Source organism: Pipistrellus kuhlii, unplaced genomic scaffold (assembly GCF_014108245.1).
Source record: "Pipistrellus kuhlii isolate mPipKuh1 unplaced genomic scaffold, mPipKuh1.p scaffold_m20_p_1, whole genome shotgun sequence".
Lineage (NCBI taxonomy): Eukaryota > Metazoa > Chordata > Mammalia > Chiroptera > Vespertilionidae > Pipistrellus > Pipistrellus kuhlii.
The window spans coordinates 108,051,843-108,077,156 of NW_023425404.1; the positions used below are offsets into that span (position 1 = coordinate 108,051,843).

A 25,314-nucleotide genomic window follows, 5' to 3' on the forward strand; every position below is an offset into this window, starting at 1 on the left:
TGTGAGATTGTGTTTTTTTCTAAGTAAAATTTTAAAAAGGTAAAATACCATATACTAGTAGTATTTTTCAATTAATATTGACTATTATTAATAACTATATATGCTGAAAGTATAGCCAAAATTATTCATTTTGTAGGCTCTTTGCCTGCAGCACTGATATTTTTGTGGTCCTATATAATAAAAGCCTAATATGCTAAGTATTTGGTCATTCAGTCATCCATTCAACCAATCAAAGCAAAATATGCTAATGACATGCTAAGGCAGCTCACTCACTCATTATGACATACACTGACCACCAGGGGGCAGATTCTCCAACCAGTAGATTAGCTTGCTGCTGGGGTCCAGCGGATCGGGACTGAGTGAGAGAGGCCCGACATGCCTTGGAGCCCTCCCATAGTCCCTTCCTGGCTGGCCAACCTCCCTCCTACCTCTCCAGCCCCCATCATGCACTGTTGGGGTCTCTCATCCTTTGCCCTTTTGCAATTCAGGACCCCTTTGGGGATATTGGAGAGCCGGTTTCAGCCTGATCCCTCAGGCCAGGCCGAGGGACCCCACTAGTGCACGAATTTGTGCACCAGGTCTCTAGTATTATATAATTTATCAAATTTAATCCAAAAGATTTTTTTATGAGGAGCCTTACAACATTGTTATTTTTAAATTAAGTAGGAACCATAATTCCAGAGAATTCTTAGACAATGGAAAGATGTGGTCCTGAAATACATATACAAATATATATATATATATTGTTAGTTGGGAAAGATGCAAAGAAAAATATCCTGATGATGCCATTTGGTTTCAAAAAGTGAAGAGTCTAAAAAGCATTCCTTTGGGCCAATAGATCTTCATTGAGAGGTCCTAAACATCTCTAAATAGTTATTTCCTCCCCTTATAATGTATTGATATTAATACCTTCTTCCCAGATTGCTTTAACTTGAGTACAGTATATGTAAATTTCCTTTCATTGTGCCTAGTATATAATAGATGCTCCACGAAAGTGATTGCCCAGCCCCTTCTGTAACCTCCCATAACCTTAATTTTTGCTAAAATTGGGCAGCTTTCAAGGTAAAAACACACACAGTGAAATGGGAAAATCCTGTGCATTTCTTTTATAATTTAACTCTCAATCTGGAAGAAAAAAAAAAGGAATTTGAAAAATAAACAACACAAAAACAAACTGGAATATATGGTCCCTGCCACCTCTGTTTGTAAATGTGTAGTGTCAGGTGGCAAGCTTTTCTTTTGTTATCATATTCCCTCTGACAGAACCTTCCAGAAAGTTCCAGTCTGGTGAAGAGAAGGACACCAGGCTTTCCAATCGCATGGTGTTGCTTGCCGAGGGAGGAGGCAGAGGTCCGCTTGTATAATCCGATTTCATCAACTCGCACTAATCACTACTGATAGTAGCAGAATTTAGCCTGGATCTGCTTAGTTAATCTAGATTGACAGGGGGGAAAAGAAATGGGATGCAAGGACACAGACACAAAGGGAAAAGAGCCAACTCTGATTCCCAGCCTTGCTTTTCCATCTGGGGCATCTAATTTCCTCCCCTCTGGGGCTTCTGTTTCTCTTTACCTTATAAACAAACGGGACTGGTTGGTAGGAGACCAGCTTTTCTCCGAGCAGTTCACCAACAACAGGTGCACTGGGAGCCCTTGGGTCAGCAGAGAGAGTGATGCCCACGGCGGGAGGCTGCGCAGAAGGCACTTCCAGGTACACATTGTACCTGAGACTATGTATTATTTATTGAAACTGAGCTCTGCATTCTCTTTATTCTCTGGGCAGCCCTGGAGTCGGGCGCCTCCTAAGATGGATGCCACCAGCAGCTAACCTGAAGGCTCCCACCTGCTACTTGCTTTTATTCATTTCTTTTCCAAGGAATTGTAAGCTCTCCCCACCAAGCTTCTTATTAAAGCTCCGGGAGTGATTGGGAATGGCAGTTTAGTGACTGAAAGAGGAATTCCTCCGTGGTTTTGGATATCTCCACATGGATTCAAGTTTTATTTTTTTAAGGAAAGACTCCACTTTGGATTTTATGGATATGTAAATGATACACATGTTGTAGCTTCTGTATCCTGAGTGATTATGTATGTCTTCACATGCTTAGTACCGAGAAGAAAACTGGGTTACTTGAAGGCTATCTTCATTGTTGCTTATGATGTCTATGGCTGGCAAACGAAGGGACTTTTGGCGTTTGGGTGACAAAGACATTTGGAATATATTCCATTGGATTTTCCATGTTGGTGCCACTGTTTCTGGCCATCTCTGTACTGCATGTTGCCATGCAAAAGGCACCTAAGGGAAAAAATGTCTCCTGGGTAAGTGGATGATGATTTTCTATCTCTTACAACGTTGTTTTAAAGCAGACATGTGTAATTTGAGAACTTAAAAGAATCTAGTGGTTTCATGTTCATAGAAACACTTGGGAGAACTTCAGAAAGTATTGCCTTAGAAAAGCAGACACATATTTTCATACGTGTTAAAATTTCTTTGGCAAAAGCATGGTGGTGTGCTTGCTAAAGTATGAACTGTAAGTCATGAAACTCAAGGCTTGTTCTGCATTTTTTAAGTTGCTTCATATTTGTATCTATAAGCAAAATTTAAAATGCTTCAATACAAAGTCAAGGTTATGATGGTAAGATGTTTTTCACTCCAGAACTGTTGGTGTTCATAAAGATAGTTTAGATTTCTTCTGGGTGTTTTATGTCAAATTTCGAGGGTAGGAGGAGCAGAGTTGTTATTATTTTGGAGGATACTATTGATATGTTCCTTGGTTTTTAGAAACAAGATAGGAATAGATATTTCTCAATGTTACCCATCTAATTAATTTATGTCAATCAATAATGGCCATGTGTACTGCAGTTTAACATCCCAGAGATAGCAGTGGCATGTTGATCCTAATCAAATTTGACTATTTACTGTTTCTTCAAGTTCGATTCCAACCAAGAATAGAAAGATTAGATTGAGCTCAAAATAATGAGAACAATCTGTAAACTCTAGAGCAAAAAGAGGCTTTAGATCCCTGCTATCAAGTTTAGTACATTAAAATTAATAGGCAAATGAATTTCCTTCTACTCTCCATCTAAAGTTGTTTCTCTGACACCATTGTTTTAGTCAGCACTCCATTATGTGAACCAACTGTACTTACTCACCAGGGAATTTATTTTTATTTATTTATTTTAAAGTATATTTTTAACGATTTCAGAGAGGAGAGGAAATGGAGAGATAAATAGAAACATCAGTTATGAGAGAGAATCATTTATTGGCTGCCTCCTTGGTCTTGAGCCTGCAACCGGGGTTTATGTCTTGTCCGATAATCGAATTGTGACCACCTGGTTCATAGGTCCACTCTCAACCACTGAGTCACACCGGCCTGGCATGGAATTTATTTTTATAATAGGATTATGGCTTTCTTAAATTAACTAAAGAAAAATAAATGATTACATACTTTTGGTCCAGAAATAATTTTTACTACTTAATTTGAAGATAGTAAATCATTCTTACTTGATATGAAATGTCACAATGTTTATCTGAAGATGATGGTTGTGTATGTTTTTCTGTGTTTTTGTTTGTTTTTTTGTGGATAGTTAGTCTTTATAGTACTTAATTAAAAGTGAGATACCTTTTCTAGCTGGTGTTGCTCAGTAGTTGAGTGTCTACCTATAAACCTGGAGGTCACCGTTCCATTCCTGGTCCAGGAATGTGCCTGAGTTTCGGGCTCAGAATGAGAACTATGCAGGAGGCAGCCCATCAGAGATTCTCTTTCATCATTGACATTTCTATCATTCTCTTCCTCTTCTTTCCTCTCTGAAATCAATAAAAAATATATTTTAAAAGAGTACAACTCCCAGAATTAGTTCCAAAAAAATGACAAAATTTTTCAAGTTATTTATTATTAAATATTAATATATTTTAAACTCAATGTTATTGCTGTTACTGATTTTCATCTCCTCCTAGAATAATCAAAAGATATTATTCAGAGACCCTTGGCCTCGATAGTGAGTTTCTTCCTTCCCTGAACAGATGGCTCTAGTGGCTAATTCTGCAGCCCAGCTGGGTGTCTGCCACCTTCTCCCAGTACACAAACACTGAATGGAGGAGTGGGTTCAGAAGTACGCCCCTCCTTCATCTGATGAATCAGACTAAAATATTACTTCTTCCAAAACATGAGGGAGGGTTTTTGCCATGCATGAGGGCAACACTTGAAACAATTTTTTGTAAATTTCAACTGTCTTTGGGTTTGGTTTACTCCAGACTCAATCATTCTGATATTTTTCTGAAAATGTCAAGTTGTTGGCTAAAAATTCAGTACCAGTTATTTTAACAGAGTCAGAATATTGTATTGTTTTAGGTTAAAATTTTCTCTGTATATTCTATTTTCTTACAAATGTCTCTGTACCCAAGTTTGTCAAAGCAAAGTTTACAAGTTTAGTTATTGCTGCATTCTAGGGCAGTGGTCGACAAACTCATTAGTCAACAGAGCCAAATATCAACAGTACAATGATTGAAATTTCTTTGGAGAGCCAAATTTTTTAAACTTAAACTTCTTCAAAATAGGCTCGCCCAGGCCGTTGTATTTTGTGGAAGAGCCACACTCAAGGGGCCAAAGAGCCGCATGTGGCTTGCCGACCTCTGTTCTAGGGAATACATGAATTTGTTTGGTGTGTGCTGTGCAATAAATCAATAAAGATGTTCATTAATATTAAAAAATGCACCATTTTGAATGTATGGGATAGTAAGCACGGGGGGGGGGGGGGGGGATGTGTGTGTCATGGGCCGCCAGCCGTGAATTTGACATGCATGGTAGAGACACTTTCAAATCAGTTGAGGTAGGTTCAGGCATTGAATGGCCTATCTCTGAGTCCTCTGGCTATGTGGAGTGAAACTGGGACTCTAATTTCCATTGGAACATTCATTTAGATTTGGGTTCAAAAGGAAAATGATTCATCTTATCTAGAACCATGCAGTGATTCTCACAGTGTAGAGAGGGGTTTTTATAACTCTCTATCCCTGGTTCCTCTCAAGTATTCATTAGACACACTTTGGCCCATATGATAAGCACAAACATATATTGCTGAACATCACAAGCACAGAGGGAAACACCATCTATATTTTCCCGGTGCCTGTGGCAGACCTGTGGGAGTGTGGTATTTAACAGCGGAGCTGCTTAAGCCATGCCTGAGAGTGTCCATGGCTGTGAAATGAACAAGAAGGGAGTAACTACCTATTTCTCTGAGATGAGGTGAGGATGTAAGTCATCTTGCAATGAGGATTTAACAATCATTCAAGTGTGTATTGACTGCCTCTCCTGTGTTGTTATCGGCATTGAGGAAACATCAAGAAATAAGAGGCTCAAAATCACCGCCCTCACAGAACTCACATTCTAGTGAAGGGAAAGAGACAAAAAGCAAATAAACATACTTAAGATGGTGAGTAAAGTAAAGCAGTGATGGGGTCAGAGTAGGAAGAATGCCTCTAAGATTCATTTTCATAGAAAAGAAACAGCATGTGGTCAGGCCATTACTGAGTTTCCCAGAGCAAACAGGATGTGGGGGTAGCGGGAGGGTATGAGCTGTACACATGGCTGATAGCACATGTTCTAGGAAAATGCCCCTAGGCAAAGGGAGGTGGAGGCAAGCAGAGAAGGTCCGAGCCCCCCCCCCCCTTTTTTTTTTTTAAATAACCCAATGGGAGACAGTAAGACCTAGGCGACCTTTAGGAAATAGGTGACCAAATAGTATTCAGCCAATGAGGAATTGGAGGAGGGACTAAATAAATAGGCTATGTTCCCAGTCCCACCTGTACAATGGGTGCCCCCTCTCAAGACCGTTATTAAAAGTCTCATTTTTGCCATGCTTCTGTTTCCTAGCCCATCATTTAAAATGTGGACAGGTGTGCCATTTCTCACATTAGGAAATGCCAGGAACTGAGAGGGGGTGTTGCAAAATGGTTGGTCCAGATATAGGAGCAAAGACTTGCGGAAAGTAACAGAGTCAGCCATTCGGAAGTGTAGGAATGAAACGTTCCCAGCCAAAGGAATGTCCAGGTGCAAAGACCAGAGGCAAGAGCATGCCTGGAGTGTATGAGGAATGGTAAGAAGGTCAGGCTGGCTGAACTATAGTGACATTCTTGGAATTTTCTTATGTCTCTTATATGTACTTGCCTATTTTTGGTCATTGTTCCATTGGGGATCCCAAAGCATGCCAAATCTCTCTATTCAGATCTCCAGAGAACGGTGGTTTGTAGCAGTGTCATAGGACAGTGGGAACTTGCCAAATATGATTACAGACAGCAGGAGGCAGGGGAGGGAGACTGATCAAAATGACACATTTCAAGCTTTACAAATGGCTCCTAAGAGTCAAGAAGCTTGTTTATTTTGGATGTTGTGGAAACAGTATTACAATGAACATGATGCTGTTTTTGGAGTAACAGAAAGTAGAATAAATTTTAAAATAATGTTACAGGTAGTATTAAGAAAGAGGATTTGGAAGTAAGGATTCAGATTTATGGAACAGAACCCTTCAAACAGTAATTTTTACTTTGTATTAAAATAGATTAAATACACAGTGTGAAACTTTATATGGAATCTCCATGTGTTCTTCAATTATGAACACCTCATCCAGAAGGGTGGTTTTGAGTCATGGTCCTATGGGCATTTGTCCATGGAAGCTGTATCGAGCCCTGAAGTCTATAGATGTGACCCTATGCCAGATCCACCTACTTTGTTGAAAAGTCATTTGCCTGGAAATAAAAATAATAACAGGTCCCACTTAGGAATTTGTCATTGTGCAACCCCCCTTGCTGTTCTTTTAGGTGTCCAGATCTGAAGTCAGTCATACTGAACTTTCTGGTATTTCAAATCTATGGACCTACAGATATTTATTATTATTTGTGTAGAATATGTTTCACTAGCTGCTTTTCCATTTCTAAATTAGGAACTACAATATAAGAAACTAATAACATTTATTTTTAAAAATGAAGGGAAGCTATAAAGAACACAAATTCATATATTTACATAACGCAGAGTGTTAGAGATTGAGTAAGAACTCAGAACTCTAGAATCTACTTTCTGTTTCTTGAAAGAGATGTTTCTATTGAATGCTTAGTGTGTGCATATTGTTATAAAACTAGAGGCCCAGTGCACAAAATTTGTGCACAGGGACAGGGGCATGTCCCTCTGCCTGGCCTGCACCCTCTCGCAGTCCGGGACCCCTCAGAGGATGTCCGACTGCTGGCTTAGGCCCAATCCCAAGCCTAAGCCGGCAGTTGGACATCCCTCTCACAATCTGGGATCCCTTACTACCGCCTGCTCACTCCTTGCCACTTGTTTCACTTCTCCTTAGTGCTGCCGTGGAGGCGGGGAGGCTCCTGCCACCACTGCTATACTCACCAGCTGTGAGCCTGGCTTCCGTCTGAGAGGCTGCTCCCCCTTTGGAAGCACACTGGCCACCAGGGAGCAGCTGCTGCATTGAGCATCTGCCCCTAGTGGTCAGTACACATCATAGTAACTGGTCATTTCAGTCGTTCTGCCATAATAGTCACTTAGGCTTTTATTATATAGACTAAAGACCTGGTGCATGAAATTTGTGCATTTTGGGGGGGGGGGGGGGGGGGGGCTCAGCCCAGCCTGCACCCTTTCCAATTCAGAACTCCACAGAAATCAGGCCTAAACCAGCATTCGGACATCCCTCTCACAGTCCGGAACTACTGGCTCCTGACTGTTCACCTGCCTGCCTGCCTGATCACCCCTAACTGTCTCTGCCTTGCCTGCCTGATAGCCCCTAACCACTTCTGCCTGCCGACCTGATCACCCCTAACTGCTCCCCTGCTGGCCTGATCACCCCTAACTGCTTCTCTGCCTACCTGATCACCCCTACCTGCCTCTGTCTGCCAGCCTGATCATCCCTAACTGCCCTCCCCTGCTGGCATGGTCACCCTAACCATGTCTGCCTCAGCCCCTGCCACTGTGGCTTTATGTGGAAGGACGTCTGGATGGATGTCAAGAAGACATCTGGTTTAATTAGCATATTACCCTTTTATTAGTATAGATTATACATCATAAGCTTTAAGGTAGAATGTGTTAGTAGGAATGAAGAGACATTTCATTTAAAATATATATTGGTTTGATATGATTCAAATCCACTTGTTTATGACAAAAATCAAGTCTAAGAATAGGATTGCTTCCCATAGCTCAGTGGTTGGCAAACTGTGGCTCTTGAGCTACATACAGCTCTTTGGCCTCTTGAGTGTGGCTCTTCCACAAAATACCATGGTTTGGGCGAGTCTATTTTGAAGAAGTGACATTAGAAGTTTAAGTTTAAAAAAAAAAAATTGGCTCTCAAGAGAAATTTCAATCATCGTACTCAAAATAAATTTCAATCATTATACTGTTGATATTTGGCTCTGTTGACTAATGAGTTTGGCGACCACTGCCCTATCTGGTCTGGCTCAGTGCTTGAACTGCAGCCTGAGGACTGAAGGGTTCCAGGTTTCTATTCTGGTTGAAGGCACATGCCTCGGGTTACATGCTAGATCCCCAGTGGGGCACGTGCAGGAGGCAGCTGATGAATGATTCTTTCTCATCATTGATCTTTCTCCCTCTCTCCCTCTCCCTTCCTCTCTGAAATCAATAAAAATGTATTTTAAAAAAATAAAAGAATAGGATTGTTTTGCTATCAAAGCCAAGTAAGGTGTGTCATTCATTGTCCCTGACAAAGCCTGAGCAGCTCAGTTGCTAAGCGTCTTTGCTGGGTTCTTATCAAATAAAATCCGTGGAGAAATAACTATGCCCACCGTGCATTTAGGCTATAAAAATGGAAAGTTGGGGAGGACAGAGTGTTTCTGGGGTAGGAGAAAGTGATGTTCAGTGGCTGGGAGGCAGGGAATGCAGGAATGCCCAGTGCCTGGAAGCACTGGAAGGTCTGGGATATGCAAATCTGCTTGGGGCAGGGTCAGGCCCTGTGCTCTGAGAGGTCAGGTCTGGAGGGAGGACAGGGGTGTGGTTCCAGGATCCCCTTCATGTGATGCTCTTTCCCCTTCCCTTAACTCCCTAATCCCTTGGTGGGCAAACTGCAGCTTGCAAGCCATATGTGGCTCTTTGGCCCCATGAGTGTGGCTCTTCCACAAAATACTTCGGCCTAGGTGAGTCTATTTTGAAGTGGCGTTAGAAGAAGTTTAAGTTAAAAAACTTAAAAAGAAATTTAAAAAACTCAAAAGAAATTTCAGTTGTTGTACTGTTGATATTTGGCTCTGTTGAATAATGAGTTTGCTGACCTGTCCATTTGGATGAAGGGGGTGGGAAGCAGGTACGCAACGCCTCTCAGTCCTGGGTCTCTCCGGGGCGGCTGAGGGGTGTTTGGTTTATTTGATTCTTCTTACACGTTAAAGGGGGTGGCGGGGACGTGTCTGCCAGAGTTGGTTTCCTTCTGCTTACTCACCAGAGCTGCCCCACATGCTGCCTTTTCCCTACTTTCCCCGCCAGGGATGAAACTGGGGCCCCCCTTGTATTTCCTGGAGATTGCACTCCACAGGAATCTGCTTGATCTAGGGAGGGTTGGGGTCATTCACTGAGGGAAAGGTTCGATTTAAACAAAGCCACTGTTTAGATAGGCGCCAGCTGAGCTGTTTGCGGAGGGTTTATCATCCCTTCTGGCTGTTTCCTGGGCATCTGCAAACTCAAGATAGCAAAGCTGGGCAGGTAGTGCAGCAAGCCTGTGCACACCTCCTCTGCCGGGGGCTGCCCCCGGGTCAGGCCACACAGAAACCCTCCTGGTGATGGCATTGCCCGCTCACCCACTCCTGCTGTGCATGCCTACTGCTGAGCTGTTATGTTACGGCATCCCGGCTAATTTGCATACTCTATTATTATATAGAGTAGTTACTAGAAATGGGCTAAAAGGCTAAAATGAAAATTAAACATACTTTATATATGGGATGCTGGCATGGTTACAGAGAAGAAAGGTGTCTCCAGGGAGGAATCCCCTTTCCCTTTTTTTGGTCACATGACTCTATATTTCATCTCGTTTCCATACAGATGACTCTTTCAAGTTGTCAAGAGTCCCTATTCTTGTTTTTCTTTTTAACCTCTCTGACCACTTACCCTGTTTCCCTGAAAATAAGACAGTGTCTTATATTAATTTTTTCTCCCAAAGATGCGCTAGGTCTTATTTTCAGGGATGTCTTATTTTGGGGAAACACCGTAGATATGTGTCTATCTTTGTGAATTTAAAGCTGAATGGCTTTCAATTAGGACTGGGTCAGAGATTTACCTCCTGTTGCTTTTGCTGGTCTTTCTACTTAGATTACTCATCTTTGACACAATAAGTTTCTGAAAATACCCACATTAATATTTCCCTTTCTATGCTCTCAACGTATATCACTGACGCCAGCAGTGTTTCCTGGTGTTATTCACGTTCCTCTCTTTGCTTATTGGGATACATCAGAAGGTTTACTAAAATTATTTCAAACACCTGTGCAGGTTTTCTTTCCTTTTTTAGCTTTACTCACAGTTGACAGGAAATCAGAGTGTATGGTGATTCAGATAAATTCTTATGCTCATAGCTGCTGAGATTCTTCCAGAAACTCACATATGGTGACAGTTTTTTCTTCTTGCAATAATTTTTTTTCCACCAAATAATTGGATTCTACATCTATGCTGGGAAACCTGAGAGATTGTACCCGGAGGCTCCAGTAAATATAGATGTGTGGTGCTTTATATAGCCAGCCATAAAGCCTTAGGAAGTATCTACTTGTATGAGGCCTGCCATTATTGTTTTAAAATTTTATGTATTTTTTTATTTTCTAAACTTTTTTTTAACATTTGACCTTTCTCACCCATTTCTCTCACCACTATCCCTGCCTCCAACAATCACCGACTTGTTTTTAATTTTTTTAAGTAGTAAAATATGAACCTTTTAAAAACGATTATAGTTGTAACTTACAGGATCCTGAGTCATTTAAAAGGGAGCAAATCATCCTTTTTAGTCTCTGAACGAACTCTTTTTCTTTTTTTCTTTTTTTAATATATTTTATTGATTTTTTTACAGAGAGGAAGGGAGAGGGATAGAAAGTTAGAAACATCTATCGGCTGCCTCCTGCAACCCCCTCACTGGGGATGTGCCTGCTACCAAGGAACGTGCCCTTGACCGGAATCAAACCCGGGACCCTTCAGTCCACAGGCCTACGCTCTATCCACTGAGCCAAACCAGTTTCAGCTGAACCAACTCTTTGCAGCTGCTTTTCTCTTTTCTGTTTCTGTTCCCTGTGACTCTATGCAACACTTTGTCCCGTTGTCCCCTAATGAGGAAAATTCAAGCTTTGGAGACAGATTCTGGTTTAAATCCTGATTCTCCCAGTAGCTGTGTAGAGTTAGGCAAATGCTTAACCTCTGAGGTTGAGTTTATCCTTTTGTAAAATGGAGCAGTCAGACTTTTCCTTTTGGAGTATTTAAAAAACATGGCCTGTCTGGTGCTCACCAGAGTTCTGGCCCTCCCAGGCAATTTGTTAAATTCCTATTCCCTCCTCCTTCATCCGGGATGTATTTCCCTGCATCCTCTAGACTCTGTATGGAGCACTAACTTCCCAACTTCCCCTTCTCCAATCCATTCCACACACTTCCACTACTCAAAAAGTTCCCTGAGACCCAGATTTTCATCCGTTTTCTGACAGATCAAATCCTTTACGTATTTCCTACCATCGACAGAGAAAGTTAAGTTAAACATCCCCAAAGCCAGCTGAATGTCTTGCCTGGAGCAGACAGGAGGGGCCAGAATCAAAGGCAGGGGAGCCAGGGTCCCCTCTCTCCCCCTGGCTGACTCCTTCCCCTGCCAGGGTTTGCCCCCTGTCTTAGAGGAGGTGCGCTTCCAGCTGGAGCAGCTGCCCTTCCAGGTGCTGTGGGGACACCCCTGGCTCCCGGAGCCAGCCCTGGGGCAGGGAAAGTTTAGGCACTTCACCAGGGCTGCAGACAGGCGCCCCTTGGGGCTGTCCCCTGGACTCGGAGGTCCTGCCCCGAAGGCATGTGAATAAAGGAGGTGAAGAAAATCAAATAACGATGTGCAAGCTACCAAGTTGTCTTCCCCTTTTCCTCTTCGGGCGAAGGTGAAAGAGAGATGTGTGCTCAAGCAGGTGCATGAAAGACATCTAAGACCTAACCTTGAGAGCACTATGTCCAGACTAAACAGCAAATCTGCCATTTCTGGGAGAAGGTATTGATCTGTGTTATCATCTACTTTAGATGCCATATTGAGTCACGGTTGGCCTCAATATGTCCAGAACTGGGGAGGCCAACCGCGACTTGTTCCCTAACGTTAAGATGTGGCAAATTTCCAACAAGTTACCATAGCACAGTGTGTTCAAAGGGATCTGAGTCCGTGCCCTGTTGGGTGATTTAGATCTGACTGTCCCTACCTTTGTGCAGGCTGGCAGTGAGTGACAGCCCTGGTGGGCATTCACTGCCTCGATCAGTGGGTCAGCAAACCAGTCAAGGAAAACACCCCTGCAATGCCACAGCTTGGTGAGCAGGGCAGGTGCGGCAGCCCTCCTGAGTACAGAGACAGCAGGTAACGCCCCATCATAAGGAGGCCCTGGTTCCGCCCACCCTGAGAGAACCGCTGTGCGGCGGCTTGTGGAGGGATCCCTCTGAGCAATTAGAAGGAGACAGGTTCAGGATGCTGTGTGGGAGGGAAGGTTGGAGAGAGTCCACTGTGAGTAAATTAAGTGACTAAATCAATGCTAATCCTGTTTCAGGGATTTGTTCAAGCTAGGGCGACCACAGTCTCACTGCAATGCCTATTGCCCACTACAATTATTTAGAGTGTCCTCCTTCATTCTCAAAAGGGAGCTGGCGTGGCAGTAAGTCACATGGCTACTCTTACTGTCACAACAGAGAATGAATGGGAGATTGAGGTGAAGAGGAGCGGGGAGAAGGAGGCCTGGGGAGGTATGAACTCTCCACAGAACAGCTTTGTCTGTGAACAAGCCTGTGGACTAGTCTGGCATTAGACAAGGACACATCACCTTTGTGACTCTGGGCGAGCAAATTGGTCTCTTTGAGGTCGCTTTATTTACCTGCAAAATGGGGAGCGATTTTTGCAATAAGTTATATTTTAATTGAAGTGTGCACATTGTTTTCTGAGGCAGAATGCTATTGCACACCTGCTAGACTACAGTAGAGTGATGAGCATAACGTTTATGTGCACTGGGAACCAAAAAACCTGTGTGTCCCACTTTCTTGAGATATTTGCTTTCGTGTGGTGGTCTGGAGCTGAACCTGAGTATCTCCAAGGGCGGCCTGTACTCACCTCACGTGGTAGTGGATGTTCGGTGTTTTTGTCTTGGCACATGTTGTTCATTTTAGCTTTTAAATTAATTATCTTCCCAAGTCAAACCAGGAGAGTGAAATGAGCTGACTTAGCTCTCTCTGGTAGCATGAAGGGAAGCACATGAAGGTGGATGACAAGGTTCCTATTATTTGTTGTTGTTAATCACCTGAGAGAGAGAGAGGGAGAGGGAGAGAGAGAGTGAAATATTGATGTGAGAGAGACACATTGATTGGTTGCCTCCCACAAGCATTCCCACCAGGGCAGGGATCAAACCTGCAACCCAGATACATGCCCCTGACCAGGAATTGAACCCGTCACCCTTTGGTGCATGGGCTGATGCTTTACCACGGAACCACACCAGCCGGGAGATGACAAGATTCTTTTATCTGTTCCTTTGGTTAAACTAGTTCCACAAGGTAAATGCACTGCAGTCTCCTTCCATAGCATAGGAAGGATGTGAGTACCTCACATTTCTTGGGTCCTAAGAAAAGAACCCAAGTTTTGCATTCTCTTTAAATTAGCATAGTCTTAATGTGACCAAAGGCAGGGCTGTGAGAATGTTTGCCAGAGGGAGGAAAAGGGAAAAAACACAGCTCCCTGCCACATGCTCAGGCGTACTTGCTTCTCTTCCTGAGAGCCAGTACTGAAGTCCTAGAAGCCTTGACAGCTCACTTGAGCATCTTCATTTTCTGCCATTTTCTCAATAATCTTATAAAATCACCGTGGAGACGTTTGAGTGCTGCCTGGTGAGGCGAGCTGTCCGGTGGGGCCCATCTGGCTCTGCCCTGGGTCTCTGTGAGTGGGTCTGCCACTCTACACCACTGTGACAGTGTCCTGACTTTATTAAAGTAAGACTGAAATTCATTTGATTTGTAGACAAACCATGGTCTCTTTTTTTTTTTTTTAACATATTTTATTGATTTTTTTTACAGAGAGGAAGGTAGAGGGATAGAGTGTTAGAAAGACCAATGAGAGAGAAGCATCAATCAGCTGCCTCCTGCATACCTCCTACTGGGGATGTGCTCACAACCAAGGGACATGTCTTTGACTGGAATAAAACCTGGGACCCTTCATTCGCAGGCCGACGCTCTATCCACTGAGCCAAACCGGTTAGGGCGGCAAATCACTGGTGTTTTTAAACACAGAATCGCAAGTCATGGCGGCAGGGACAGCTGTGGGTCTCAGTGCTCATGGGGCCAGGTGCTCCCTCAATGAGGAAATGAACTCCCTGATCTGCTAAGACAGCGGGGTGCAACAAGATAGTGAGCGCACTGGTTTCATATATTGATTTTAAAAGATTCCCTGTTTCCCCCAAAATTTCAGGTGAAGGATAAGTCTGCACTCATACCACTCAATTTTTTTTTCAATGTAACCTAAACCTGTTAATATCTATATTCAGCAAAGCTGCCATGGTTGCCCGGCAACGAGGCTTAGTGGGCTAGTGAGCAAGAAACACAGCTAATACAGCCTTGATTTATGCTGCCACCGGACAGAAAGCTCGTTCTCCCTGTGTTCTGTATGGATTTCCCTTTTCAAAGCATAAATAAATCTTTCAAAATGTTAGCTCAGTGCTATTAGGACTTCAAAAATGATGGTACAGTAGGTGACATTTTAAAGCAGTTGAATAAGGATGAGGGAGGACTGTCTCTCCCCCTCCCTCTCTCTCTCTCTCTATCTCCCCCCCCCTCCCTCCCTCCCTTAATGAAAGCAAGGGTAGTTCTTTTTCTCAGAGGCCATCTTGCACTTTTCACTCTCTTTTTTTTTTCTCTGAAGAAAGACGCATGCATTATTCCTGGGATAAAATAGTATGAAAGTTGAAGTGTCAAAATTGGGAAACAGGGTTTTGGATTAATTACTTCCAAACATGTACTTTTGTATCTTATGCATGGGAGTAAAAGGAAGAGTGAATTAAAATTACTTTTTAAAAATTTAGGGGGAGAGAGAGAGAGAGAAAAAAAAAATGTCAATTTGTTGTTCCACGTACTGTTGCATTCATTATGTCCGGACCTGGGATCGAACATTGGCATATTGGATGGACACTAACTACCTGAGCTACCTGGCCAGGGCCTGTGATGACTTTTCTTATGTAGATTCTCTTTCTTTTCTTATATTCTTCCCCATGGAAACTTTATCTCCTCTAAAGTTAAGAAAAAGGAATGCGAAAGAAAATCAGTGTCTTCTACTTCATGGACAATATATACAGTGTTACTGGAACAGGATTTGGGACTTAAAGCTTACATTGTCTGTTGTTTTATTATCTTATTTTTTTCCTAGTTCAGATTTATTATGTAAGTCCAATATGCTGAGGAAAAGTAAACTAAAGGACTCTGAATCGAAACCTTTTTGAAATAAGACTGGAGAGGAATATAATATAAAGCAAATAACCAGGACTATTGAAGTGAAAATGAAGATAAGAATGAGAATAAAAGACTGATAGAACTAACTTCTTAATATTTATGGTAACTGGCAGAATCCTCAAAATCTGCAGGGAGCATAATTTTTGGTCCCTACATGATGGAGGAAGCCAGTCTTTCATTATTACTTTGCTGTCAGTCATTTATATCTATTTGACATTCTTTCTTTTATCCTTATTCCATAATTGGTATGAATTACTATTTTTTTGAGCAAACTAGGAGGAGTTCAGATTTTATGTAAAATCTCCTCTCATTTGTAAGTGTTGACTTCACTAAAAACTAACAATGCCAACCTGTTAAAGTTGAAACAAAATGTGCCTGGAAGCCAGAATATTCTCACTGGTTGTTGTTTGTAACTCCTGATGAGGAGGAGAGAGGAGTGGGTTGCTGGAGGAATCCTAAGGAATCTCACCTGTGAAGGGGCTGCAAATGAAAGTGATGAACTATCAGGGAGGTTCAGGAAAAGGGACCCTAAGGTCACCATGGTGACAGAGGGGGAGGAGATGTCCGGAGGAAGAGGAGTGGCATCCACTGGGTTGAAAACGCTTTCAGGTATTAGTGATCTGAGAAGAGAAATTTCAAGTGGTTGGTGAAGTCAAGCACAAATGCAATGACTTATAGGGAGTGTGTAAATGATAAAAGTGGAAACAAGCAAAATATACCCTACGTTTCCCAGGAGGAAGTAGGCCATAGTCACTTGAGGAAAAGTTAAAGGAAGATACAGAACAAATTTCTGGAGAAGTGGGAGAAGATGGGACCAAATGCAGAGGGCAGGGTTAATCTTAGAAAGAATTAAGAATTCTTTAAATGGAAGCAGAACACATAAATTAATATGTGAAGTTTTAGTGTGTGGTTAATGACATGAATTTCAAGTAAATTCCATGTTGGTTGACATGTTTTGTTTGGAGTAGAGGTAAGGTCCTTGGAAAATGGTGAGACAGAAGGTCAAGGTGAGACAGAAGGAAGAATGAAAAAGAAAAATCTATAATGAAATAATTATAAGCATATGAAGAGTTGTGATGAATTTGGATGAAGTCTTTTATTGACATTCTCCAGCAATTTTCAGGAACCTGGGAGAAAATGACTGAAATTATCTAAAGATAGTTAAGGAGAGGGCTTCTGGGTTGTTAGTTTGTACTGCCGAAATGTTGGACCTTGGGTCAGGTGGAGAAGATATTTTGAGATGTAAACTCAAGGTCATGGGAAAGGCTAAGTGTATGTTTATTATAAGAGAGGAGCAGACAAGGTAAAAATAAAAAAGTCATGATCAGAGGAAAGTTCCAGAGACTGCAGGCCCTTAGTAAAAACAATTCGGGGTAAAAGCAAGCAGAGCTAAGAGGTGTATGTGTGGGTTCCTGGTGAGCAAGTGAGAGTCATTCAGATCGAGGAGAGCCAGACCTAAGGAGAGCCAGGGACCGAATTTTGCACATGACACCCAGGATGACAGCAGAGAACATCGCAGAGAGGAAAACCAGGCCAGGTGAAACAGTGCTGGAAAAACATTGGGAATACTTCCAAAGTTGTTAAACGGACACTCTGTTTTTATTCTATGTCACTTATAATTTATAATTATAAAACCAAACTAAATGTTTGCTTTTGATACCTTTCTTCCCTACAAAATTGAAGAGAAATGCTGCATTTTATTGATTTTGTTCACTACTGAATACCCAGTTCCAGCATAGTTATTGCTAATAGTAACCATGATTTGTTACCTGAATAAAAAGACAGCAACAGAGCGGGGGAGGGAAGCATGTGATATGATTTCATGGACTTCAAAAACAGATGTGGGTCACTGACTGAAATGAGTGGAAAATGTTTTGGAAGTGACAAGTAAGGAACTTATCTCTTGATAAAAATATAAAAGATAAAAATGTCCAGCTCAAATGTAATCAAAGACATATAATTCATTTAAACATTTCCTAGTCTGCAGGAGACAACGAAGGTGATTTAATTTTTTGGTCAGAAGCATATGTATAGTCCACTGCTTTAGTCCCATAAAGCAAAAATATTGTTTTAAGTCTAAATATTTCAAAATTGTATGTTTTTGTTTCTTAAAAGATCGTTTTAAAATGGCAGATGTATTTTAAAATTTGTAGCTCTCTGAAAGCAGTACCATGATTTCTGGGGTTCCCATTTAGTTTTTCACAAGCTCACTTTTTTATTTTTTAAATATATTTTATTGATTTTTTACAGAGAGGAAGGGAGAGGGATAGAGAGTTGGAAACCTCGATGAGAGAGAAACATCAATCAGCTGCCTCCTGCATGCCTCCCACTGGGGATGTGCCTGCAACCCAGATACATGCCCTTGACCGTAATCGAACCTGGGACCCTTCAGGCTGCAGGCTGACTATCTATTGAGCCAAACCAGTTTTGGCTCACAAGCTTACTTTTAAAGGTTTGTGCTATCTGGCTGCGGGGGTCAGAATGCACAGGGAACTAGATTTGCACCTGACGGTGCCCAGCATGGGAGCCAGCTAAGTCTCAGAAAGCATGAGGTGCACTTGACACCTTTAACTTTTGGCAAAATGACTCAAGGGTATGACTTGACAACTTTTTTGGGTGAACAAGTTGTCCCTTTTCTTTAAAATGTCATCAAGAAAAAAAAACGTGTATTTGCTGATGTCAGCCAGAAAATGAAGCACTTTAAAAAATGTAATTTTCAAATAGAGTTATATTTGAATATGAACTTACCCTGGTTCTTGTCTTAGTTTGGAAGCATTGCAGAATTACCTTAAAAAAAAAAAAAAGTTCATGCCCCTGAAGTATTAGGTATATACTTTTGTCCTCTTTCTTACCACCTTTTTTCACTAAAAGTAACATTCCATTATCAAAACAAAAGTAAAACTGTTGTCAGACATGTTCTCCAAAGTTTAAAATATAAGATTGTATTTTCTGGACTAAATGTGTTACCTTATTTTTGTATCATATGTATAAAAGGGAGAAGTGGGTTTTGTAAAAAATGTCTATATTAATAAAAGGTAATATGCTAATTAGACTGGATAGATGGGATATCTTCTGGACATCCTTCAGACAAAGCTACAGTGTGGGGGAGATCAGAGGTGGTTAGGGGAGATCAGGCAGGCTGGAGAGCAGTTAGGGGCGATCAGGCAGAGTGGTAAGGGGTGATCAGGCTGCCAGGCAGGTGAGCATTTAGGAGCCAGTGGTCCCAGGGATTGGGCCTAAACTGGCAGCCAGATATCCCCCGTGGGGTCCCAGATTAGAGAGGGTGCAGGTCAGGCTGAGGAACTGCCCCCCATCCATGCACAAATTTGGTGCACCAGGCCTCTAGTGTGTGTGTGTGTGTGTGTGTGTGTGTGTGTGTGTATTACAAAAAGAGGAAAAATAGAGAATTTTTAAGAAACAGAGAGGAAGACAAAGTCAAACATCTCCAGCAGTTACATGAACACTAGGATGCCAGGAATTTTTATGCTGACGGTAAAATTTCTATAGGAGGTAAGAGTTTCCATAGAATGCAGAGATAAGACCTTCTGGGTCACAGCCATGTGGTGCTGACATCAGAAGATAGTGATTTTATTTAATCCATGAATTCCTATTTGTTTCACAATGGATGTCCTGTTACATAGTCCACTGAGATGAGGCAGGCAGGTATGTTTTTATACATGCATATAATAGGTGGATATTGATTAGACAATTACAGTGATGATAGAAAAGCAATCTAAAATTTAACATTAGATTTTCCAGTTTGAAATAGATACAACATAAAAATATCTCTGAGGCCGGCTGTTATATGAAGAAATGATATCAGAATACCTATTTTATTCATCAGACTGATAACTATGGAGTACCTGCCATGTGTACTGGAGAATCAGTGCCCAAGTCCTGGCTCTTAAGCAGTTTACAGTGCAACCAGCTCTAAGCCTTTCTGTAGAAACTAAGGGATATCTCTGGTATTTGTTTTATTTACAAAGAGATTATTCTCAACTTTGAATAGTACAATTTTTTAAGTTGTGTTTTCAGATATGTATTTTAAAACTGCCTTTGAAATTCTAGAATTCGCTGGTTAAGGTTGGGTTTTGTAACATTTTTTTAATCCTCTCTAAAATTACATCTATTTTTATGGTAACAATTGGGTTTACTCAATTTCTAAGCATGTAGTAGAATAAAAATATTCTTAACCTTTAGGGTAGATATATAAAATATGCAGGTTATTTATCCAACAATTCTTTTCTGGAAGTTTTTCTCCCAACTTACTCTGTCCCTTCTCTATATACTACTTTGTTACAGATTTTGTTATTCTGACCATAATGCATGCATGTCATGGGGTACGGGGAGAAGGGTCCAAGTAGAAGAAAAAGATATGCAATAAAAAGTAGATACCTCCACGACTCCCTCCCTTTCTCAATTTCACTCGCCAGGGAAAGCCACTGTTAAGAGAGTTTATAACTTGTATTTCATATGATGATTACTAATATGTATTTAAATATTAGTTTATCTCTCATTTTAGTAACTCATTAAATTAACTTTAGACCCTTTGAAAGGGGAAATTGAAACAAACCCCAGTTTTTAGAGCTATAGTCTGTTTTGAAACTGGAATTAAGTATTTAACTTTATTCTATAGTATTTTTTTAATTGAAAACTAATAAATAGCATTTATAGCCTCAGGATTATAAAAATTTCATTTACGTATTGGATCCATGGAGAAGCGTATAACTCCAATGGCATAAAAAGTTGCCACTCAGATGTGACTCTTTCATTCCTCCCAGCCAGTGGATTTTTTTTTCTTTTCTTTAAAGTTTCTTGTACTTTATCTCAGTTCTGTTCACCTCCTAATGTGATAGATAGCCCATGAAGTTCTTGTTCTTGGTTTACTTTTTGTTTTTGCTGAAAAACCTTTAGTAATTAGGGAAAAAAATCTGTTTATAATACACACTTAGAAATTTCTTTCTTTACACTTAACAACTTTTCTTGATATAAAGTTATTGTTTCAGAATATATTTTTTCCTCAGAATTTGTTTTTATTGTTTTTCTTCAATCATGCAGGATTGCTAGGGGGGGAAAAAAACCAACCTATTATCAACCTGATTCTTTTATTTGGAGATTTTCATATTCCTTTATTCTAGAACCTTTTCATATTTTCTCTTTATCTGTAAATTTCAAATTTTTTTCAGGATGAATCTAGGTATGAGTATTTCTCTTAATTATCCTGGTTAGCATTGGATAGAACTTCCAATCTAAATACATCTATGTTTCTTACATGCTCTTCATTCTTTTTAAAGATAATATTGAAACAGTAGGAGCTATCCATATTTCTTAACTTCTTTCATATTTTTCATAATTTTCTCTTGGCTTTACATACCTCCACTTTGGTCTTCAAATACATCCCTTTTAGTAATTATCCTGACCATTGGATTTTTTTTTTCTTTTCTTTCTTTTTTTTTTTTTAATGCTGGCAAGTATATTTTCATTTCCAAGAACTTTCCTATTGCCTCATTGGTACTTGTTCACAGCTTCTTGTTTTTATTTTATAAATGCAACATCTTTTGACTCTTTGACATTAGTAATTTCTAATTTTTGTTTGTTTAAATTTGGTCATGTTCCTTTATTTCTGTGTCCTCAGGGGTCATTTAAAAAATACATTTTTATTGATTTCAGAGAGGAAGGGAGAGGGAGAGGGGGATAGAAATTTCAATGATGTGAGAGAACCATTGATCAGCTGACTCCTGCATGCCCCACACTGGGGATTGAGCCTGAAACCCAGGCATGTGTCCTGACTGGGAATCCAACCATGACCTCCTGGCTCATAGGTCTATGCTCAGCCACTTAGCCATGCTGGCCAGACAAGGGTCATTTTTAAGATGTGTTTATTTTCAATTATCTTGTTTAGACTGTTCATTTTATTTTCAAATGTCTGGTTGTCCTTATTCTTCATATTTCTGAATTATTGCCTACATTGCTTCATATAGGCAAGCGGCATAGGGTCCCTCTGTACTTTTTTAGTTTTGTTTCCCCAGTAGGCCGATCCTGTGTGGACGGAAGGGCGAGCTGTGGTTCTAGGAAGGTGAAGAGTACTGTGTGGCAGTCAGACTTCCTAGAGGATGTGCAGTCAGGGAACCGCCAGAGAGAGAACCACAGTCTCCTTAGTTAGGGTTAGAAAGGCTTATACTCTTGGGGGTGGAGCACTTTAGCTCACTGCTGAGAAAACACGCCTTTCCTTCCCCCAGAACAGTTCGTTCGTTCTGTGTTTTGAGGGTGTCAATACTTACCATAAACTGCTTTGTTCCTTCTTCAGTCACAGCATCTTTTAAAATGCATTACATATTTAAAATGCATATATATATATATATATATATATATATATATATATATATATAACTTAAGGTTTCCTAACTATTCAATGTAGTGAATAAATTTAAGTCTAGCCTGGCCAATGTGTCTCAGGGGTTGAAAGTAGACCCATCTACCAAAAGGTTGCCAGTTTGATTTCCAGTCAGGGCACATGCACGGGTTGTGGGCTCAATCCCCAATGTGGGGTGTGCAGAAGGCGGCCAATCAATGTTCTTGCTCTCCTTGATGTTTCTTTCTCCCCTTCCCCTTCCTCTTTCTCTCAAAATCAATAATAAAATAAAATAAAATCCTAAGTCTAAACCAATTACTCAGTTATATATTTGAAATTGGAATTAAAAGACTGATGTAAATTCTCTTAAATGTTAAAAATACAAAATATATAAACTATGCAAGACTCCTTTATATTAAAATATTTATTATTTTTTAGTCATTGAAATGTTGCTGCTTTTTAATTCTAAATTTTCCCAGGCTTACCCACCAAGGAAATAATTCAGCCAATTAAAATTACATAATGACCAGAAATACTGACCCAGATTCTGAATGAATGCTTGTCAATGAATATAATGAAACATGCTCAGATCTCTTAAAGGCACTTCATCAATGTCTTTTTTAAACATATGTTTGGGGATGAGGGTATGAATTGGTGCATGGAAGAAATCTTTCAAAATAGGTCATCCAAATTCCTCTTCTGCTTTTTGGTCTAGCTTCTGTGTGCCCTGGGTTGGATTTTGCCTTTCTTTAGCTTCTAACATTTGTGTATGCCTTTTCCATCTAACTGTAAATACCTTGGATAGATCCAGCCTCCTTCTCATATGTTTTCTAACAGTTAGGAGTAAATGCCGCACAGAGGATGTTCAAGTGATATCCAAATGAGTTCTAGAAAGCTCTCAGAATGTTGATTTTATTGTCACAGTGTTCAAGGTCACAGTACTGACAATTACTGAGACTGAGCGAGTGACTGCTGACCTCTAGAGGATACTTGATGCAATAAATGGTTTTTTATTTATTTATTTTTTTTTTTTTTTTAACTAATAAGGACACTGTCATTAGATGGTTGTAAGGAATTTGAATTGGGAAAATGCAAGTAAAGGGCATAGCCTATTGCCTAGCACTTAGGATTCAGTGACTATTATCATGTCTTATGGCTGCACTAGGTAAAGCACCATCAGTAACAAATATTCCTATTTAGATGAGAGAAACTTTCAGGCATATATTTAAATGATTCATATTGCATATCTCCCGTCTTCCCTTTGTTTTGAGCAATATTCTATTAGCTTAGCATCACAATAATAATTTAGCTTCATAGCAGAATTTCTGAACCTTAGCATGACTGATAACTCTCCTTAGGTTGGATAGTTCTTTGTTGTGGGGCTGTCCGGCGCATTATAGGAGGCTGAGCAGCATCCCTGGCCCCTGCCCATTAGAATCTCTGGAGGTCTCTAGAGCTTTCCAAGTGTTTTCTGGGAGGGCAGGATCACCCGTGGTTGGGAACTTCTGTTTTATGTTGAGACTGATTTGTGTATATATATATTTTTAAATCTTTATTGTTCATATTATTACAGATGTTCCTCTCCCCCCCCCCCCCCCCCCCGTATCGCTCCCTTCCACCAGGTTCCCACCCCACCCTCTGCCCTTTCCCCACCCATCATTGTCCTCATCCATAGGTGCAAAAATTATTTTCCTCTGCTTCTCTGAACTCAGTTCCTGGCTTGGGAGCTTTCTATCTTTTGCCCTAAAGGCAGTATAGAATATGTGATCACTTCCCTTTTTCCTCAAGCTCAATGTCTCAAGTGAAAATGTAATTAAGATTAAATACAAAGTTTTATTTACATTAATAATCAACCTATGGAGGTGGGTGGATATTCCCATAACCCATTCTTGTGAGCCTGATTTTTGCTTCTTAAGTTTGTTGCTGGTTAAGAGAATTGCAGATGTGTTCCACTGAGGAAAGCGGTATGTTCCCACAGTCAGGCACAACATTGTAGTCTTCCAGTTAATCATTTTCAAAGAGCTGTTTCTATTTGTGGTTACTATAAAAATAATGACTTGCAGGTCATCTATTTATGATATAGTTAATTTCTCTCTCTTGAAATTCTGTAGGCTTTTGATGAAAGCAGTCTGTTTACTGGAGGCTCTGGACAATCAATAAATATTTTAACTTTAAGTGTAAAACACAAAGTGATTACATGACAACCTCAGAGGGTTATTAGCTTCTTATAATCAGTAAATATTAAATATTGAGAGAATGGATGGTTGAACATAAGGATACATTGGATTTTATCACAAGAAAACTCTATAATTATCATACTACAATCCCAATGGTATAATTAATAGCTTTCTAGAAAAGAGAGTTGTTTTAAAATTATGTACCACTATTAACTGTTGGCACTTAAGAGAAAGAAAGTACCATTTAATTGATCAATTTATTAAAAAATAATTCTAAGGAATATTTTATTTTTAGTGAACTTAAATGTTAACTTGGATGAAAAGACTGCAAAGATGCTCAACTATGTTATTCAGTAAATTGTTATATCAGTAAAATCAGGGTTACTTTTCTTGTTTTTCTACCTTGTTCAAGTCTGAAAAATTATTTGCATTGAAGTGAAAAAATATTTAGATTATTGAAATTCCACAATTCATCCTTCCATCATGGAAAAGAAAATGATAGCTTATCAAACATTCATCCAAAATAACAAAACCAATCTATTACCATTGCCCTTTGTTATCACTCAAGTACTGTTACCATAGAATAAAAATTCTCACTACACACAAACCCTAAACAACTTGCTACAACAAACAAACAAAAAATTAATATACAATGATAAGCTTCCTATGTTCCAATGGAAAATATGTATGTTTACAACAGCAATTGTAGTGCAACAGAAGAATTTTTACTTCATCCCAGAAACTTCTTAAAATTTGAACCAAGAGATTAAAAACCACGCAGTAAAACCTTATTAACTCCAAACAAGTCATAGTAAAGGCAACTGAAATTCTAGTGACTTTTTTTCTTTTGTTTTGTATTTTAAGAACTCTTGTCCTTGGAAATTTACAATACTAACTCCAGCCTAACAAGTTACATAGACACATGCATAGCTTTGGCCTATTTTGCTCAGTGGTTAAAGCATCAGCCCAAGGGGTCATGGGTCCAATTCCCAGTCAAGGGTACATATCCTGATGAAGGTTCCCCAGCCCAGATGGGAATGCATGCATGCAGGAGGCAACTAATCGATGTTTCTCTCCCTCCCCCCCCCCCCCGCTCTTCTTCCTTCTCACCC

The 25,314-nt window shown here is 40.3% G+C and overlaps 1 protein-coding gene across 9 annotated transcripts in view; it reads left to right on the forward strand.

Annotated features, from left to right (window-relative positions):
* The window catches only part of CACNB2 (calcium voltage-gated channel auxiliary subunit beta 2), a 353,464-nt gene that overhangs the window by 131,666 nt on the left and 196,484 nt on the right, over positions 1-25,314 (forward strand). The window contains exon 1 of one of the 9 annotated variants that reach the window (XM_036459389.2): positions 1,568-2,315. The exons of the other annotated variants lie outside the window; for them this stretch is intronic. Coding sequence (XP_036315282.1) covers positions 2,235-2,315 — 81 coding nt within the window. The 5' untranslated portion in view covers positions 1,568-2,234. Of the gene's footprint in view, positions 1-1,567; positions 2,316-25,314 lie in introns of those variants that run through there. 9 annotated transcript variants of the gene reach the window in all.